Below are 22,238 nucleotides of genomic sequence, written 5' to 3' on the forward strand. Positions count from 1 at the left end.
TGGGAGTTTGGTCAGGAGACTGGGAGTTTGATAATACTTCTTCATTTTTTATTTTTTATTTTTTTGAAAAGTTTGAGCAGGATACGTATTAAATCTTTTTTGAATGTTTGGTAGAATTCACTGGTGAAGCCATCTCAACTTTTATATTTTGAGAGGTTTTTGATGGTTGTTTTAATTTCCTCTCTATTGACCAGTCTATTTAGCTTTTAAAATTCTTTATGATTCCGTCTAGAAAGGTAATATATTTCTAGGAATTTATCCATTTCTCCTAAGTTAATGAATTTGGTGGGATATAGTCTTTCATAATGCTCTAGTATGAACCTTTGTACATCTGTGATGTCTGTGGTAACTTCTATTTCATTTCCAATTTTGTTTATATGAGTTTTTTCTCTTTTTTCCTTAGTGAGTCAGCCGGGGGTTTGTCCATTTCATTAATCTTTTCAAAGAATCGGATCTTTGTTGTATTAATTTTTTGTGTGTGTGTAGTCCTTTTGTTCTCTATTTCCTTTAATCCGGCTCTAATTTTTACTATTTCCTTGCTAAGGTTGATTTTGGGTCATTTTTGTTCTTTGTTTTCTAGGTCTTTAAGATTTAATGTTAGGTTTTTTACTTGGACTGTCTCTTGTTTCTTGAGGTTGGCCTGTAATGATATAAACTTCCCTCTTATTACTGCTTTCGCTACATCCCAGACATTTTGATATGTTGTTTTGTCATTCTCATTAGTCTCTATATATCTGTTGATCTAAGAAATTATTATGTATTTTATCACTTACAGCTTGAAAATTCTAGTGGACAGGAATGTTCATCCATAGGAAAGTTATGAAGCTGAAGATAACATTCTGCATTAATTGTCAATCTATTTAGATGGAAAAAATAAATATTAAAAATGAGAAGTAATTTCAAATATTGTAAATATTTTCTCTAATTGTCAAGCATAATTTTGGCCTACAATAATGAACTTTGATATACTAGGAAATAATAATGCTATAATCTTTAAATCTTAAGTGGCAATATTATAACATTCATAAATGAGTTAGATAATTCTAACATTTCCCTCTCTAGCCAACTAAACTATCTCTGTATCCAGTTAGTAGAATGTCTTTTTACAGTTAAAAATTTGTGCTTCAGGGGATCAATACACATACATATGGGCTTGTGCATGTGCACACACACAAACAATTAGCAGAGTGTACATGGTTAAGTATGATAAGTTTTTCTCTTAACTTATCATGAACATCTTTCCATTATGGGTTATCCTTAAGAATAACCCATTAGATATGCTCATGACAATGAATTAGATAAACCTGAATAGTACACATCAGCATTCATTTAATCTTTTCTTAAGGACTTTTTTACTACATTATAAAAAAAATCACTGTGTTACTCTGAACTTGAGTTTTTTTAAAAAAAATGTTACCATACTAATTTTAATGTATAAAAGGAGCACCATAATTCTTACTTACTCTGCAACTTTAAAAAGGGGAAATTCATGAGTTGACCAAATATTAGCATGAAAACTAAGTTAGAGCAATGACACTTTTTAGAACAGTACCACCTTAAAGTATATAGGACTCGCCCGTCATTCCAAATTCGAAGCAGACGATTAGGAGTCGTTATCCAATGAGCATCAGATTTTCTTGAATTTCTGAAGAAAGTATCAGGAATCCAAATTTTCCCAACCATGTTACTGTTAAGTACAAGCACTTTCATGGTACTATTGAATTTTAAACGACTATCAAACCAGGTTTGGGCAAAAATAATATCAATTGTGTATTCCTGAAAGACAAAAAGAAGAATAATGACATGTAATAGTAAAGCCACTCTTTTGCACGTTTTCTTTAGATATTTGAATTTTTATATTTAAAAAGTTTCTATAAGTTAATAGCAATTAAACTTGGTCTTTTGGGACAAAAAAAAACACATGTCATAATCCAAATGTTTTTTTTTAATTTTTTACAAGAGTCATGTAAAAATAATCCAATATTTCTAGTAATCACTGCTGCTTAATGTGGCTTTAGTTTTTGGAAATTTTATTCAAGATTTTATAATATGTTGGATATTATCATTAAATACAAAAGCAAATTATCTTGCTGTTAACAATTATATTACCTTTGTGATATTCACATTGTGCTTAAGTCACAGAAAACAATATGAAGTAAAAAATTAAGATGTTAATATTCACCAAAATACCTAAAAGCCCTTACATTATTTTCTGTACAAAAAATTAATTACGATTACTTAGATTACTGTTTTCAATTGTTTTAAAGCAAAGACACATAAACACACACACCATGCTATTCTTGTATTATCTTCACAATAGTTTTCGTTCATGCCTATCCTGACCTCCTACTTCTCAGGCTGGATGTATTTCTTTTGGGAGAAATTATCCCTGATCCAAACAACCTCTTCGACTGACACAAATGATGAACCATTCAGAGTCTAAGAGTGTAACCTGGGCTAATGACATGGTTTCTGGTTTTAATAGTAAATGAAATAGTAAGAAGGCTCCTGCCCATTCTGAGGAGCAGATCATCAGTAGATATGGTAGATCTCAGGAAGAGTATTTAATCTACATGATGTGCCAGAATTTTGTTGTTCATTGGTATGTAGTCAAGTGGCACAAACAGCTTAAAATAACGGAAAAGGCATACATATGTGCCAGGATTATGGCTAGGCGAAGATCCAACATTGGTTGCTAGAGGAAACCTCATGCTACTTGGTGGGGATATTTGGCTGCAGTATTCCAAACTACCAGGGCATTAAAAGTGACACTTGATAATTACCCATCCAAGGGGTGGGGTTTAGCAAGCAGCTGTGAATTTTCCTTAGGAGCAGCTGACAGGATCTTCTTTAGAATACCTGTTTATAAAAGTGCTAACCACTTTTGAAAGAGCTATGACTTCTGAAGTGTCAAACTCTCCCAAGCAGAGAGTATTGAGGACATGTGAAATTTTTCTATTCAAAATTATCCCCTCAATTTAGGATCAAGGAGAGAAAGAAGTCTTCATAATCTGTCCTTCGAAAATGCATAACAGAGGTTAATAATTCCAAGGTCTTCTAAATTACTAATCCTTAATAAGTGTCTCACTAAGATAAGAAGGTCATTAAAATTTGTGCCATTTTATATGTCATCGAAAATACAATTTTGTTTACTCGTTTGTATTAGTGTAATTTCCAGAAAATGATTCAACTGTTCTTGTACTTCATGTTCCCATTTAGAGGTTATAATACGCTGCATAATAAATAAGCAAAAGAAACATGAAAAGAAAATTCCATTTATCCAGAACAAGTGCGATAGCTTCTAGGATAAACATTTGGAACAGGGCTTTTAACATGTGTGAACATTATGAAATTTATGTTGCTTCCTTGAAAGTGAGTTGAGAACACAGCATTAGTAAGTAAAGATGAAGAAGTGAGCCATTTTGATTTCTAACTCCGTTAAGTCAAACCATAATTGATGAAAGTTTATGTAGTGTAGTCTTCCCATTACACTGTCAGCTTTCCAATTATTCATGTGTCTCATACTTAACTAGCTGATTCAATATTACTGTCTTTCTAGTAATGAAAGAAAACTTCATATAAAATGCAGGCCTGCCTAAGAAATTACTGTAGGTGAATAATTTCATTACAAAATTTGGTTGATTGCGATCTGGTCTTCCCACCTGGAAATTTATCTCTCCCTAAACTATCTATTCACATGTCCAGATATTATGAGGGGCCAGATAATGGTTAGCGGTAAATCAAATCTAAGGGCTACAGACATGTTGAGAAAAGGTACAACTGTAGTTTGCAGGGATAGATGAAGTTTCAGTCTTGAGTCAAATGCAGTCTGGAGAAAGAATCTCTCTTCCTCAAGGGACCTCACTCAGTGCTTTCTCTTAAAGCTTTTATCTGATTGGACGGTGTCCTCCTACCTTATAATGGATAATCTGATTTACCGAAAGTCTAGTTATTTAAATGTTAATCGCATCTATAAAAATCCCTTTACAGTAACATGCAGACTTTATTCATCAAGCCAAGCTTCATATCAGAACCACCAAGTAATACAGGTCCATTCTACCACATTAGCATGTCTACTAATCTATAAAGACAAAATTGTAACTAACCTGGGACTCTCTATCTTGAAAATAATTCAAAATAGACACCTCCAAAATCTGACTAAGATGTGTCAGAGGTCTCAGAGGTGTGGGTGGAATAACAGTTGTGATATAATGAGTGAAAAGACACATTACTATAAAATATGCACAATATTATGGTATTTAGTAAAGCTATCTACAGAGTTATTAAATTGGAAGTAACAATGATGAATACTGGATAACAACCATCTAGAATATTTTTTTCTTTCACTTAAATCAAATTTCTAACTTTCCCATATTAGACATGAATTTCTTCTATAATAAACAGATACATTATTTTTATGACATTTGTTTTCATATAAAACAGCATAAGGTCATCATTTGCAACTTAAAATATATATGGGCTCATACACAGCCTTTTTCTTGGCCCTTGACCTTCTGTATTGCTGTATTTTTCATTGTTTAGACATTCTCCCCACTAGGTTTTAGCTTCTCTGAAGGAAGGAAGCCAATATATTTTAGTGGGAAATAACCACCTGTTACAATATAGGTAGTAAGTACATGTAAAGCAAGCAAAACCATGATATAAGAGAGAAATATATTTGTTTATATCAAAAATTAATATCATTTTATATCATTTGAAGATCAGAGATTAATTTAATTTTCAAATTCTAAAATCTTTAATGCATATATATGGGTAAATGAATGAGCATACTGAGAAAGAGGCATAGAAATGAAAACAACACTATTCATTTATAATTTCTTATTTGATCTCTCTTAGTGTTGAATCAAAACGTACCTATATTTTATATTGTTTTAAAATAAAGCCTGTGAAAAGAACTAGATTTAAGTAGCTAGCCTGTCAAAAATAATATATTAATGCAATATTAAAAAGTAAAGAAATTAAAACTATGGTAATAAGCTTTAAAGTATTGTACAAACCAAGAAAATAAAGTGTAAACTGTTAAATATAAATTCTTTTTTTTTCAATTACTTTAATTCATCACATCCAGAAAGGCTAACCTCCTTCTCTTCCCATCCATTAGTATATGCAGGTCGATTTTCAAGATAGGAAAAAAATTGTGTTTTTTATGGTTTTGTTACTCATAATTTCTCAGATTAATATACCTATCAAGAAGTAACAGTTTCCTGTTAACATAGTATAAGGAATAAACAGGGTTTCTTTGATATGTACAAGCTATGCTTCAGATTCTATTTTCTTAAATCTAGAAGCTGCAATAACAAAAACTGAGAGGGAGGAACAGGAGGTACGAGCAGAGAAAAAGAGAGAGAGTGATAAACATATTGAACGCTAGGTCCAGCTGCACAAATCATGTTGAAGAAATGTGTTCCTTAAAATTGAAGAAATTCATGGAGAAAAATTTGTCTATGAGCACCAGCTTTTCTAGTGTATTTAGAATGTTTGAACACAGTTATACGCCTCAAGAGTTTATTACCAAAAATTAGGTTGATATAAGAAGAGAAAGCAAAAAAGACTTAAAAGTCATTTCTCACCGTATTCAAACAAATTATTAAACTATACACCTACCCTCTCTCTCTTTCTCTCTCTCTCTCTCTCTCTCTCTCTCACACACACACACACACACACACACACACATTTGATACTTGGCCATCCCACTTGTAAAACCACCCTCTTTCTTGGTTAATTATACTCAAGTCTGCCTGCTTGATTGCACTCACATTCAAAGCAATTCTGTTCATTTGATGAAAACTGAATTTTAATTTTTCTGTATTGTTTAGTTAAAACAGTCTTCTATGTAAACTGCTCTTCATTAATCCCTAATACTTCTTTTTTAATAAACAGTATCAAATATTCTTAATTTTTTCCTGTATGTACTTTAGTATACCAGTTTTAATAACAATTTAACTTAATTAGCTTTTAAAAAACTATCACTGTTCCAGGTCACAAGTGTGTAATTTGTGTCACCGGGAAAATGAATCTTCAGTACTATGAAACTTTTATAAAGTTAGATTATCATAAATGGCTCTTGCTATCCATTCTTGTTAAATATCTCTGGAACACTAACATAACCTTGAATCCTATTTCTGTTTATTTTAACAACCATATATTTTTCTTTAATGAATTCATTAAAATTTAAAACAAAGGCCCAGAGCAAAAAAATATAAAATTCATGAAAATGTAGACTTCCATATGCTCTAACAGGCTTATCTCCTCTAAGCATTGGTTAATTAAAAATGAGCATTTTAAGATTCTCCTAAAAAGAAAATTAACATTTCAGTTATATATCGTTTTATGAAATCTCATATTTGCATAATGTTAAATAATATACACAGATATTTAGAATGATTTGTCTTTATAATAATCAACTGGTGTATAGGAATTCGATTTAAACAGAGCTAACACTAAAAATTTCATTGAAACTCTTTTTTTCTTGGCTTATTTGCCACTGTTTGATCATAATTTTCTTGCCAACCTTGCTATTTTATTTACAGCAGCCTCATATGAGGTACATATTCCTTAAATGTACATATTCCTTAAAGTCTGATATCCATTTCTTTTTTTTTCTCTCTTTACCAGATTGTTTTCGCCATGTCTCAGGATTTAGCTAATTACTGACAGATATTTGCTCCAGTGCTAACATTTCCTGAGAGTTAGCTTCTCATTTCAGACTGTCAAATTCAACTTCTCCGCAGCCTCTTCATATTCATTTGCAATGAGGTAACAAAGATGTCCTGGTGCGGCCCCAATCCTGTCAGTACAACAGTCAGTGCAGGCAGCTGTGAAAGTTCATGACAATCATAGGAACATCGTATTGAGTAAGAAAAAAAAAATAGCCTGCCTATAATACCATGAGAATGAGCAGACACAGGCACTTGTTAGGCGTGATGACGATTTGGATATAAAGTGCTTAAGTCCTTGTAATAGAGAAACAACTTGACTGCTGTAATAATGAATATGTAAAATAAGAGAGCAAATCAGCAAAATCTTAGAGAATTACATTCAGATGGTGTTATGGGCTGAAGGGTATTGACACAAAATTCATATGAAGCCCTAACCCTCAGTACCTCAGAATGTGAAGTACCTGGAGCTAAGTCCTTTAAGGGGGGTATTAAATTACAATAAGGTTATTGGACTGGGCCCTAAGCAAATCTGACTGGTGTCCTTTTAGAAGATAAAATTTGGACACACAAAGAGACACCGGGTATGTGCTTGCAGAGAGAATAGTTCATGTGAGGACACAGCAAGAGGGTAGGCATTTGAAAACAAAGAGGAAAGGGTTTTAAAAAACTAAACTTGCTACACTCTTGATTTGGACTACTGTGTTTCAGAACTGGAAAAAATAAATGTCTGTTGTCTGCGCCACCTAGTCTGTAGTTTTTTGTTTTGTTTGTTTGTTTGTCTGTTTTTTGGTGTCTTGAAAGGCTAACAGAGATTACAAAATCAAGGGAGATGAATAAAGACACTATTGAGTCCACTGAATGGGTCCTAGGAAGTAATTTGACACACAGAAATGGGATTATTAGGGTTTGGGGCAGAACACTTTTAACCATTTTTTAAAAATTTTGATGGGTTCTGTTGGAGGAGTTAATTATGTCTTTCAATCAGTAATGAAATGCTAGCCATTCAATTTGTAAAGATAAAACATAAATAACACACTTTATCATTTTCCATCCTAAATGGCCTTCCTTTGACTTTTCTTATTTTCTTTCCTTTCATCTCTCTCTCCAATATCTACCACCATTCTCATCACATTCTCTTCTCAGTGAAGTATGTCAAAATCATAAAAGTAAACTACATTCCCACTATGGACCCAACAACACATGTTGCTTGTCTATTCCTATAACCCATATTATGTCTACAGGGACCTGTGACAAGAAGTGGGTTATGAGACCAATTTTGAGGATGGAGGAGGGATTTAAAATTCAATTATTATTTATTTTCTACCTTCATCATGTCATGGAATTTCATCTAGCAAAGATAACCAGTTCCACCTAACTGCCAACACCAATGGGCCCAATTTAATCCATTTTTCATTGGATTCTCACGTACATTGACAATTGATAATTAGTTCCTTCTTCTTCATGCTCTTTATTTTTTCCAATTATATAATATCATCTGTTCCTAGTTCTTCTCCTACTCCTCTCAGTTTATACATCCCTTTTCCGCACCCCTCTTTCTTCCATCTGTATTTTAAATAGTAACTCTACCATCTGCAACGTCTTCTCATTTATATAATTGGAGTCAGCCTAAGCACCACCAATTAACCTCTTAATTCTGAGTTCACTCATCTAATATTTCTTAAATGTACTAGTGTCTTCTCCAGCTCAATTGCTACTACTCTAGGTAAGGCCTTCATGATCTATTGTCCAGACTAATGCATTAACGTCTTAATTGGTCACTCTAAAGCTGGCTTGGCCCCTTGCATCCATCTTCTATGCTTTTGTATGGAATATATAAAATATAAATCTGTAGCCCTGGCCGGTGTAGCTCAGTTGGAATGCCAACCTGCACACACAAAGTCGCAAATTCCATTCATGGTCAGGACATACTTAGGCTGTGGGTTCATTCTGATCTGGGTCCTTATGAAGGGCAACCAGTCAATGTTTCTCTCTCTCTCTCTCTCTCTCTCTCTCTCTCCCCCCCTCTTCTCTCTCTCTCTCTCTCCCCCCTTCTTCCTCTCTTTCTCTCTACCATTCCCTCTAAAATCAATAAACATACACACACACACACACACACACACAGTATCTGCCTATCATATGCTCATGATGAAAAGCTTCCACTCATTTCTCTTACCGAATGGGATATAATTCAAATAATACATAACCTTCTTATTATGGCTTACATGACCATCCTTAATAAGGCATCTAAACATTATTTTAATTCTTTTCCTTGCATTTATGTTCCAGGCTTATCAATTTGCTGGACAGTCTCCCGATCTTATCAGTCTGCTTTAGTCCTCTATGACTCTGTTCCTGCTCCATCCTCTACAGTCAGTGCCTTTCCTTCTCTGACTGCATTCCCCTCAGTCCTTCTGCTTATCTTCTCCCATATTTCTTCAGAGATCCACTCGCGATGGCTCAGATGATAAGCTTTTCTTCCCTAGCATAGTTCCTACCATTGAAGTAAAGGGCTACACATTCTTAGAAATGGGAATATTTTAGCATCAGTTGTTCATACCTGGCATGTAGGAATTGGAGGTATTGCCCTCAACTGATTAAGAATTAATGATCAGAAATACTTGCATATTCATTCCATTACTGAGGTATATACTCAAGAATTCCATGCCACAGTTTTGTTTTTTTAATGTTCATTACTCACCATATTTATGGGATCAACTGGTCCAATGCTGTTTACATAAATATCAGTTTCAATTACTGTGGGCCTCACTGCAAAACATCAAAGAAAAAATGGTCAAGGACATGATCAGAGGTTTCATTAAATAGAACTTAGTTTTAAAAATCTAAATGAGTATTACTATTTATTTTTTTTAAATAATAAAGCATCCCTCACTAGAAAATGAAGGAACAAAAAATGTTACAGAAACATAAACACCTTTCAGTTTACAAGTTGATTTTACAATGTATATTTTTGACTGAAGACATCCTAGTGCACAACTTAAAAATGTTTTAAAAATACCTAAATAATTTATTAAATCTAAGGAAGTGAATTCAATAAAAATTGCTAGATAATTTTCTCTATAACAGTCACAGAATTTTAGAATTTGCATGGATTTTAGAGCCTATTGTTTTCCTTACCCTGTTCCTCCCTTGTTGTTAACAATATTTCTGTAGGTTGTTCATAGTTGGCTCCAGTTTAAGGTAGATTTTTACTTAATTCTCACAGAGTATATGTTATGAATGTCATATGAACTTCATGTTTATACAACCATTTGTGTTTTATCAGTATGTCTTTAAGTTGTATATACAGTATTTTATATTCTATCAAAATGTGTAGCACAGATCAGTATTATAAAGATCTATCAAATGATATGATTAAAGTATATCCATAATCATGCCATATTTGATTATGATTTAGGCTTTCAACCTTTGCCAGGTACTTTTGGTTCCTATAATGAGATTTACCATAACAATGATAATGATAATTTCTACTCAGAAGATTTTTGTTTGCTATGAGAAACATTCTCACATAATTTCTTTTATCCCCCTTTCTTCACAAAATATGATATAAATGGTTTATTGTATGATATATCAAATGTTTCTTGAGGAATATCTGTAAAAGTTTCACAAAGTAGATAAGGAAAAAAATCTATTTTATATAGATTTTTATAAAATCTATATAAAACTCACAAAGTTTTATAAAGAGACTAGAGGCCTGGTGCACAAAAATTTGTGCACTAGGGGGGAGGGGGGTCCTTCAGCCCAGCCTGCACCCTCTTGCAGTCCAGTACCCCTTGGGCAATGTCCACTTGCTGGACTAGGCCCGCTTCCCAGGGGGATTGGGCCTAAGCTGGCACAGGGAGTAAAGATTATGTACTTAAGCATGATTGTTCGTAGTTAAAGTGATTAATTACCCGCCTGACAGTTAAGAGGTTTTATTCCCTCCCCAACTTCAGGGGAAAATCCCTACCTGGGGAAACAACCTTTCTGGGAGAGGTGACCTTGGACCGGCTCCCGGCAATAGTGCAAGTGAAATAAAGCAGGAAAAAACAACTTGTAGTATAAATGTTTCTAAGGTAGCATTTTTTTGGTAATATTTACTCAGTTCTCCTTTCTATACTTTAATTTCTCTTCCTGGCCTAGTATTCCTGGCCTCTTACAATTCAGATTGTATGTTCCCCCTGCAGGATGCTCCTCCTCCTCTAATACCTGGCTGAGTCTGCCTGCCTGAGTCTCGGTTCAGTCCCATGTCTCCCTGTCTCTGTACCTTCCCATCTGGCAATGCTCCCAGGCTAGCAAGCTTCAGTGGGAAACCTGAAGCATTTTGAAACACAGAGCCTGTACAATTATATAACAACATTTAATCTTACCCTCTGCAATTAAAAAAACCAACAACACTACACTTAGAAACCCATAACATTTAAATAGTTTGTCTTTTGTCAAGCAAAGAATTTATTTTATGGCATACATATTTCTTAGCTAGAAAAAGAAATGATTCGTTAGAAATAGTTTCAGTACAAAACTATAGGTTCACAGACCTATACATGACAGTGTAATTTGATTTGCTATCCAACAATTAGATTTCTTAAATAAAAGTAGCTCATATGATTTATAGAAGGTTTTATAATTTAACTTAGGCTAATGATTTCTGAGAGGAGGTGCTTTAACCGCTTGCCATTTATTTTGACTAGCTATGAATTGCAGCCAATAACTATAATATAATTAAGAGAATTATAGCTAGATTTACAGAATGGTTCTTATGAAAATCAATTAATAACTAGGCAATAGGTTTATTAGTTTCAATCCTCAGTATATTCCTTACCATTTATAAGCAATTAAGTGCAACATACAAGTCTTAATTAGATATTTTCAGTTCATTTGATAAATCAACAAACACTGATTACCTGTTCTTTATTTCATGATACTGAGGACTGAATAGTTCTATGCCAAGAAGTTAATGATTCCTGAGGACATTTTTATATGTAGGGCATACTTTTCACAATTACAGTGTAGAAAGTTTTAGATATGAGTGCTATATCCTGGTTTTCTGATATCAACAGAAGTGTATTTATGCAATGTATTTACACTTGCATTGAAACTCCAAATATAGAGAATTAAATCTAGTAAAATATATTTAATATTTACAGGCAGGAAATATTAATAAAAAAGAAATATGTACATTGAACAATATATAATGCTCATGAATTTGGTATGATAAAAATTCAAAAAAGTAAAGATTTCAATTTCCCTGTAATTGGCCATATATTTAATGCAATCTCAAAAATAATATTTGCTGTTTTATATATTTTGTTTGTTTTAAGGATTTGGTGGAGGAGCTTAGAAGTAAATTATGTTATAAAGTTTACACATAAAGGCAAACAACCTAGAATAGCAATCTTAAAGTAGAACAAAGTAGGATTACTTATACTAAATACTAGAGGCCCAGTGCACAAATTCGTGCATGGGTGGGGTCTGGCGTGGGGGAGGGGCCCTGGGCAGTTGGGGGGCTGACCCCACCCCCTGGTTGAACTCGGGTCTAACTCTCGGTCGAGGGGAAAATTTGCATATTACCCTTCTATTATATACGATAATATCAAGGATTATAATTCTACATTAATTAACACACAGTGTGGCTTTGGCACAAAATTAGAATTCCTATTTCTCAAATATTGTCTTTTATAAAATATCTCTCTAATCCTCAGATAGTTTCATTAAACTTTGCTGTTGCATCTTTTATTGTAGCAGTTGTAAAGTAATTACATCAGAAAAGTTTACATGCCTTTATTCTCACATCAGACTATGAACCTCCCAAATTAGTGCTATTCCAATTAATACTTGTCAAACCCAGCACTCTAACATACATCAGACACTCAAGAAATATGTGATCTAAAATTAAAATAACATCAATAAATATGGTTTTTATGGTCCCCCAATCTCAGAAGATAACTTAACACTTACCTCCTATATCTGGGCGAAGTTTATTGTCATAGCCTTGCAGCAATGAGTTGAGAATTTGTGTTATATCCCCTTCATGAATCTTTGGTGCCAGGACCCAGGTTTTGTTCACTGTTAAATCCTCATCGTCTTCATCATCTGCTTTATCAACACTAAATAATTCCAAAAATAAAACAGATGATAGGAAGTTAACCAAATTGGGTATTTTAAAAAAATAGTTCAAGATTATTATACTTTTGTTAGGGAATAGTAAGTAAGAGGGGGGGAAAAGTGTTAGAATTATTTTATATTCAGTAAGACTAGTGTATTCATCATATGAACTCTCTAATATAATAACACTCAAGTGTTAAAAATTTATTACAAGAAATGTACCACAATATTAAAGTAAAATAACATTATAATAATAAAATAATTATTGGCCATCCCCACAATGGTCCTTAAAGGCCTTAGAAATTATTCACTGAAAATGTGAATGGTGGCCCTAGATCTGTGCAGGATACAATCTGGACAACTTTATGTGGTGACTCTAAATAACCACACCCCCCCAAAAAAATTAAAAGATAAATGAATACAGGTAAAGTTGTAACATTAGTGTGATAAAATGTATACAAATGCATGCATACCAAAGAAGAATTGAGGAAAAATGAGTGAAGAAAGGGTTGAAGTAAAAAGAAACAAGTATTGAACACATCTATGCTTTTTCCTTTTAAGTTAGAAGAACCGAGAGATATTTTTCCAAAAACTTTGTCAGAGGTTGTCGTATCATCAAATACAACATGGGTGACACCCTCCACATATATTTGAGGGGTATGACTCTCAAATTTTAGAACTAGAAGTTAGAATTTAGGGACCCAGTAGCCCACTGCTATTTTCCAGTAGAAAACTGGAAACAGTGCTAGCCAAGCCCAAGCACAACCCTAAGAATCAAGCTCTAACTCTCCAGTTAATGCTTCCTGCTAAGGATTCAGCTTACTTCTGAATCGTGGTAGAAAATGAAGTAATATAGATATTTATCTACAACTCATCATAAGTAACAGGCTACTCTTACTGTATTACCCATAAGTAACTCCATCTTTGTTTGAAGAAGATAATCTGGGACTTTACACACCCTACTGTAATAAGCCTTAGTCCTCCAGTGAAAAGGGTCAAAACACTAAACACTTATACTAGTAAAATCAGGTAAATTCATACTATAATTTTTATTTATATATATTTCAAAGATTAGCTTCTGTCCAATAGTGAATATGCAAGTTATCCATTCAGACCTAGTTTGCTTTGGATCTAATCTTATCTAATGCAGCTCCCACACCATTTATATTTTTTTTAAGTCCAGTTTTATTCAGATATAATTGACAAAGAATATTGTATAAGTTGAAGGTATATGACATAATGATATAATATGCGTATATTGATATAATATGTGTATATAATATGTGAAAAAATGATTACCAAAATAAGTTTAGTTAACATTCACCCTCTTCATCCTTAATTAGTATAAATTAGCATTAGAAATTAAAACTTAAGTTTACATTATTTACTATCTCATTTGATCTTCACAATACACCTACTGATAGTCATTATCAATAGATAATGGAGTGCGTTATTATTCTCAATACTTCTCCTCTCCTTCCTGTCAGAGAATTATACTTTCCACTCCACTGACTTCTAATTTAGGCTTAAAATGCTCCTTCTTGCAAGACGATTATACACCCCTGTCTCACTGAACTTGTGTGGCCTGTGATTTGCTTTGACTAATGAAAAATATGTGATATGTGTCACTATTGAGCAGGAGGCTTAATGTAAGTGCATGATTCACCAGATAGCTCTTGTCCTGCTACCAGAAGACTAGCCATACTGACAGAGGCTACTCTATTCTTTCACTCTGGGAGGGAAGGTAACATGGACAGAGCCACAGTCAACACAACATGAACATATAGACTCAACAAGAAATAAGCAATTAGTGTTGTAAGCCATGAGATTTGGGGGTAGTTTATTACTACAGTATACAATTTTTATTCCTATGTAAACTATTAGGGTGCATTTAGTTAACAGAATTTTGAAGTGCTCATTTATATTAATTGTTGTGACATATTTAACTTCAAAAAGTATATACTACTGGCACAGTAGTGTGATTTCCTTTCACACACTTGGAGTTGTTGGAGTATCAACATCCTTGAATTCTAGAAAGTGCATGCTCATAGTGATTTATATTCCCCTTTTCGCAGCTAGCTCAGAGGTAATATGAAAATTGACCTCGATGATAGTACAAAGCTATCTTTCCTCATTTTTGGCAATAACAGGAAAACATTTATTGAGGTTAACTTTTCCACATCTTCTTCCCAAACTTTTAGAATGATCTTCAATCTATTCATTAATTACCTTGAATATTATATTGGTAATATTTTGACGATTAACGAGTACTTGTCATCATTTCTAAAATAGTTAATATAACATATCTGACATCTCAATGTCTTTCACAGACTGAAAGATATTTGTAGCATTTATATGTGTTGAATGAGTGAGTGTTCAAACCATTTGGGGAAAACAATTATGATTTTGAGTAATATTCTGAGAAATTCTACACATGTTCAAGGACTTCTTTAAATAACCTGAATGCACATAATCTTATTTACATTTAAGTTCTTGAATATTTTAATTTACTAATTATTTATTTTAAATTTGATGTATTGTTGTTATTACCTGCTACTGAAAGCATATAATCCACCATTAAGTGCCTGCCATGTTTCAGAAACTATGTACTAAGTTCCTTCCACATGTTATGTAATTTACTCCAGAGTAATGTATTGAAGAAAATATTAGTATTTCTATTTTACAGATGTAAATTGGGTTTATAGATTTCCAAGGACATACACTATTAAATAATATAGCCAGGATTTAAAACAATATTGATTGAGCTTGAAGACTTGTTTCTTCTTTCCTTTGAAGTTTGCACAATATAATTTCATTTTATCTTTATTATACAAATCAGGGTGGTTGGATTTGGAGTTTTCTAATTCATAATCACATGCATCAATGATGGTAAGTAATTTGACGTACATTCGGATTGTGCATGGGTAGGATGCCTTGTCTCTGCCTTTGAGTTCCGAGAAGTTAAAATAATAATCTCAAGGAATCACACACCCTCCCTGTTGAGAAAGACTATCTAACGTGTGTACATATCCAATCTAACTCTGTAATTCACATATGGAGAAATATTACACACTACAAATGTGGTATGTGCTGAAACACAGAGACAAATAACATTACATTCATGATCTAAACTAGCTTATTTTTGTAATAAAGGAAAAACTAATAAAATGATACATAATTCATGGACATGGGCAACAGTGAGGTGATCTAGGGGCAAGGGGGAATATAGAGGGGATAAATGGTGGTGGAAAAAAATAAAATAAATGATACAGAAAACCATTATATATAGAGATGCTTATCACAGTATTATCTGTGGCAGGCAAATTTTAAACATTATGACTATGTTTAAGTAAATTATGATTTATTCATATGATGCAATTAATGTTACATGAAAAATAACATGTAGCACTCGACTATTATTAAAACTGATTTATAGAATGGCTAAAGATTTCATGGAAAGTAGCCTAATGAATATACCAAGTAGGCTACAATATAGACATACAAAATTTATTTATTTTTGGTATATTTATAGTATACTATAATCTTTCTGTATAATTTTGAAATATAAATACACTAAAATGAGTTAATTTGACATTCATTCCTATCTTTTCCTATGTACCACCAGATAGTGCTCTGAAATACATTTCTAATCATGAAAAATAAATAATTAACTGGAGCCTTTTATAGAGAGAAGCAGAGCTCTATAACCTGCCAAGAAATCGATAGTGGCAGCTCTGAAAATTTGCAACTCGATTCTCCTGCCATGGGGACATAGCTGATTGACAGCTCCATCGCCAGTCCTCTGGAGGAGCACGTGTTTGCACCAGACCCCTAGCAAGTCAATCAATGAATGTAAACGATTTTTCATACACAGGATAAACATTCATGGAGGTTTACCCTGGATGACCTGGTTTACACCTGTTTTTCCAGAATACTAGCCATTATTAATAGCACCCTCCTTCACTGGCAAAGTGACCTAATTTGGATGGTAAATTACACAGTCACCCTGAGTATAGTTCATATAAAGGTGAGTGTGAATGTCCTGGTTCTGACTCCAAGGGAAGGCGCTTCCATTAATCTGTTCAGAAAAGGCAGATGAAACTCCAAAGCCAGGCCTCCTCTGTGACCTATTGGCCATGGCAACTTAGATTGTGTTTATTCATAGACATCAGCTCCTATAAGCATAGTGGTCAAGTGACAAGTTTCAGTAAAGAACATGCCTGTGATGTTTCAGAGGAGAAGAGACCCTAATGTCAAAGGCTATGAGTACTAGCTTTTAAAGAGTAAGTATAAGCTCTGATTTTAAGATAGAGAAGTCAAAGAAAATAAAAGTAAAATAACAAATTTAAGAAAAAAATTATTTTCTTTTCACCTTTATATTGTATTTGTTAACTTCTTTTGTGTAAAAAATTCTTTGTAGGTTTTAGGGTTTTTTTATTACTTATTAAAGTTGGTAGGGAAGTAAAATATCTAAAAAAGTGATATGTAACAGACTTATCAATTTGAACTTTCAGGGTTGTAGGGAGGTAAAATCACTCGATGTGGTGATTATTTTATTAACACAAAGAAATATGGGACCCATCATTTGACACACAGAGAGAGGATGACTTGAAATTTCAGAGGGAAAAGGGAGCCAAGCCAAGAAAGTTAAGTAGCTGTTCTCTGCTATGTGTTTCCAATCTGTTCAGTGCTTAGCTCTACCAGGAAGTTGATCACATTGCATCTTTTTAAAAAATTCTTTATTGTTTAAAGAATTACATATGTCTCCACCTCCCCCCATTGAACTCTCCCCAGCCGTTTCCACCCCCCAGCACATGCCCTCACCCTCCTTATCCACTCATCTGCTGATGGGCACTTAGGCTATTTCCACATCTTAGCTATTGTAAATTGTGCTGCTGTGGAACTCTCATTTTTAATTTCATATTGCATCTTTTTTTAAAAAATTTTTTTTGACTTTAGAGAAAAAGAGAAAGATAGAAACATCAATAATGAGAGAGAATCCCTGTTTGGCTGCCTTCTGTATGCCCCCTACTAAGGATCGAGCCTACAATCTAGGCATGTGCCTGACCTGAATCAAACTGTGCCCTCCTAGTTCATAGGTCCGTGCTCAACCACTGGGCCACACCAGCTGGGCTTCTTTTTAAAAAAATATTTCACTGAATCTTAATTGACTACTTTACTTATTTGTGGCACTAATCTCCTTGAAGCCATTCAATGTCATATCATTAGTACTTAGTCTACTCCTTAACAAATAACAGGTCTTCAATAAAAAAAAAGTACTTACTGAATAAATGAATAAGTGCTTTACCAGCAAAGCTCATTTTGCTGTTTGCAGGTAAAATTACAGTGAATGAAAAAAAAGCTAAAAACTATTATTATTAGCCTTATTAAGATAATTAAATTATTGTAGCTTACCTAATATAAAATTAGCTTTTAAAACACAGTAGCTTTCTGATACTATTACTAATTCATCATAAACAAAAATTGATTTCTTCCCCAATAAAAATAATTTAAAAATATATAACAGAGAAAGTTTAAGTCAATTTAAAGAAATTGAAAAGTAAATTGAAGAACATAATAACAGAAAAAAATAAAGGTAAAATAAATGTTTTTGCTATGAAACAATATTGTTAATATATAATTCCCCAATTAGTTTATAATATTTTTTTTAGGATAGATGTTTGTATCAGCACTCATTTTTTAAAAATATATTTTATTGATTTTTTACAGAAAGGCAGGCAGAGGGATACTTAGAAACATCGATGAGAGAGAAACATCAATCAGCTGCCTCCTGCACATCCCCCACTGGGGATGTGCCTGCAACCAAGGTACATGCCCTTGACCGGAATCGAACCTGGGACCTTTCAGTCTGTAGGCCGACACCCTATCCACTGAGCCAAACCAGTTAGGGCTAGTTTATAAATTTAATGAAATTTTAATCAGAAACCCAGAGTTCGTATATATTAGGTTAAAATCAGTATATTTAACTAGAAGAATCAAGCTGAGGGGTTAGAATAAATTATTGAAAAAAAGTTTTGTTAGATGAAATCAGCCAGTGTGCGCCTCAGTGGTTGAGTGTCAACCTATGAACCAGGAGTTCACTTCCATTCCTGGTCAGGGCACATGCCAGTGTGCGGCATGCAGGAGGCAGCTGATCAATGATTCTCTCTCATCATTGATGTGTCTATTTCTCCCTCTCGATTATTCTTTCTGAAATCAATAAAAATATATTTAAAAAAGGTGCTCTGTTAGAATACACGAAAAACAAAGTTACCGTATTCCATACCATATAGTAGTAATACAGAAGGAAATTAGTGAAAACATAATCTAGCACTCAAATTCAGATCCAAGTGATTTGAAATTTACTATATGATAAAAGTGACTAGCCAGTTTGGATATGAAAAAATAAATTATTCAATAAATTGCATTGAAATGTTTATTAAGCCACTTAAAAGAACACAAATTAGAGTCCTACTTATATAAAAAAAGTACAAATAATATAATAAATATCAAAATATAGTAAATAAAGTATGAAACTATTAAGGAAGATATTGGGGAAAAATTGATCTTTGGGGTAAGGAGGCCTTTCTAGGTAGCATGTAAACAAAATAAAATAGAAAAAGAAAGATATAAAAATAGAAAAAATAACTTATGGATGACATGACACAATTTAGAAAAAGACTAAAGACACAGGAAAGACTGAGACTAAGACATTTATAACATAATTGTTATACATTATTCAGGGGGGGGAGGACAAAAAATTCATGAAATTATGCTAACATTTATTGTTACCTAGGGAAAATAAGTTAGTTAAAAATGTGACAAATTTTAGCCATCACATTGGCAGAACATTAAATGGTCCATTACTTCAAGTACTGATGGTAATATGGGTAAGTAGCAGTTTTGCAACCATTAAGAGAAAACTGAATTGTTTTATGGTAAGTAAATTGGAAATATTAATGAAATATTGAAATTAAAGAGATGTACATATGTATGTATGTACACAAAATGATGTATGATAAAATAAAATAGAATCTATTATGTAATAATTTAATAATAAGTTATGATTCTTCTAAAATATAGAATACCACATTGTCATTGAAATGTAGGTACAACTGATTTCTAGATTAGTATACTAATCAAGAAAGATATCTCTAATATTAAATATGTGCCAAAAACAAGTGTTTGATTTCATTTACATAAAAATTTAAATATACAAATGGGCATACACATGCAGGTTGGTGATGGATCTTAAATATCACCATAAATACTACTAATAAAGCAATATATTTTGCCAATTTTAGGAGTATTGTTTTTGGTTTCTTTATTTACGTTGTTAGGCAGGCCTACTCTGTTCTTTAAAAATGTTTAGAGCCTTGGCTCAATGGGTTGAGTGTCAGCCCTTACACCAAGGGATTACAAGTTTGGTTCCTGGTCAGGGCACATACTAGTACCTGGGTTGCAGGCCATCTCTGGTGGGGGGCATGCAAAGGCAGCCAATAGATGTTTATTTCTTTCTCCCTCTTTCTTCCTCTCTCTCTAAATATAAATAAAAATATTTTGAAAAATGTTTAGAAATTGAGAAATGTTTAGAAACCATGAGCCCGATGAATAATCTCCAGGTAGTTGGTGAATATCCAAAGATTATAAATGTTCTTTTGAAACTTTTTTTTTTTTTTTGGTGTTTTTGATGGTTGGTTTGAGGATGGTAAAGAAACCTTAATTTTCATTATGGTCTTTAAAGAAATGACAACTGGATTAAAGGACTTGTATGCATGCATATTAACATAACTACTGGACACAGACACTGGGGTAGTGGGAGTTGCCCGGGGTGGGAATGGCTGGGGGAGTCAATTGGGGGAAAAGAAGACACATGTAGAACTTTAGACAATAAAAAAATGAACATCAAATTCCCCACTGTTCCAATTTATATCCATAGAAATTGACAACATATATTGGACTTAGAAACAATACAACTCTTTATGACATTCACATTCTCTTTTTTATATGCTCTTCCACATCAGATAAATTCTACAAGGCTGCTAAAAATTCCACAAAGTGGAGGCACAATATTGAGATCTGTTACATTACAAAATTTATTAAAAGATCTTGAAATTAAATGACAGAAAGCAATGGGAATTAGATCCTCTACATGTGGAAAGATACATCTTTTCCCCTAAATCTTGGGGTCAGAAAATTAGAGATAAAATATTTTCATTGACATAAGGATCCTTTCAGATTATTCACTTCAAAATGGAGAGAATACAAATGAGTAGAACAAAACCAGCAAAAACACTCTAGTTAATTCTAGTTATGACAGTTTGAAGGTTTTCAAAACAAATTCTAACTAAGGAAATGGCAGAAACAAATGCACATTCATAAGCCACCTGCACAGAGCAACAAATTGGTTGAAAGAACACATGTCTGAATGACACAAATGTAATCCAGAAAAAAAGCTTTGTGCTATTTTGTGGAACAGGTAATCCTTATTCAAGATACTCTACTGCATGTGTTGAAAGTTTTTTCTAATAATTATATACATCTAGAAGGACTGAGAGGTGAATGATGTCCTTGTAGTTAAGCAATTCACAAATTGTACAACCGTAAGTGATAGTTTTAAAAATGTGCCCAAAGATTTAACGCTTTGGCCAGAGCCCCTGATCCTAGCAGACTTGGAGAACCAAATCACACCCTGATCACACCAATATTAAAATACGTATAGCCTTTAATAAGATGTTACCATTTTATCGTTATATGTTAATTGACAAGAGTAAAGGCTCTCCTAGAAGGTATAGGTATATTGTTTTCAAAAGAAACTACCAAATTTTGAGAGCATACCTAGGCCACATAATAGCAATGCTATCTTTCTGTCTCTCTATTCTTCAGTAACATTGGCCCAAACTTATCCCACTGAAAGCTCAGAGTATTCAAACTTTTCGCAGAGTTGCAATTCCCAGCCTCTTTGGTGTCCCCACTACAGCTCATCTAGAATTCTGAGTAGAATTTATAGCATTTTATGTCTTTGCTTGTTTATATTAATAAACAAGTCTCAACATAAACTTCTAGAGTTTATGTCCACTGGGAGCAGAGACCTCGCTCTCCTTGTCCTGTGTATCTAGCATATATACAGTCACATATATGTCCTATATACATTGCACAAACACTACAAGGGCAAGGATTGTGTCTTTGTTACCACTGTTTCTCAGGTCTCAGAACTCAGCACATAGTAATCGCTAAATGAATGCTAAGGTGGACTAAGGGAAGAGGGGAAATTGGGGGACATCTGTAATGCTGTCAACAATAAAAAATATAATTTTTAAAAAAATTTTACTGAGTGATTAATAGCTAAGCGTACTTCCTGAAACACAGGGCTTCAGTTGGTAAAACTATTTGTGTACCGACAGAATTAGGTTCTGAGATATCTAAAAGTAGAAAAAGCCCTAACCGGTTTGGCTC

At 33.3% G+C, this 22,238-nt stretch overlaps 1 protein-coding gene across 1 annotated transcript in view; it reads right to left on the bottom strand.

The window, feature by feature from the left end:
• The window catches only part of GABRG1 (gamma-aminobutyric acid type A receptor gamma1 subunit), a 42,174-nt gene that overhangs the window by 14,614 nt on the left and 5,322 nt on the right, over positions 1-22,238 (bottom strand). The window contains exons 2-5 of the mRNA XM_006759244.2: positions 12,636-12,784; positions 9,379-9,446; positions 1,556-1,776; positions 774-856 (exon numbers count right to left, since the gene is read on the bottom strand). Coding sequence (XP_006759307.1) covers positions 774-856; positions 1,556-1,776; positions 9,379-9,446; positions 12,636-12,784 — 521 coding nt within the window. The remainder of the gene's footprint in view (positions 1-773; positions 857-1,555; positions 1,777-9,378; positions 9,447-12,635; positions 12,785-22,238) is intronic.

This window comes from Myotis davidii, unplaced genomic scaffold (genome assembly GCF_000327345.1).
Source record: "Myotis davidii unplaced genomic scaffold, ASM32734v1 scaffold455, whole genome shotgun sequence".
Taxonomy (NCBI): Eukaryota; Metazoa; Chordata; class Mammalia; order Chiroptera; family Vespertilionidae; genus Myotis; species Myotis davidii.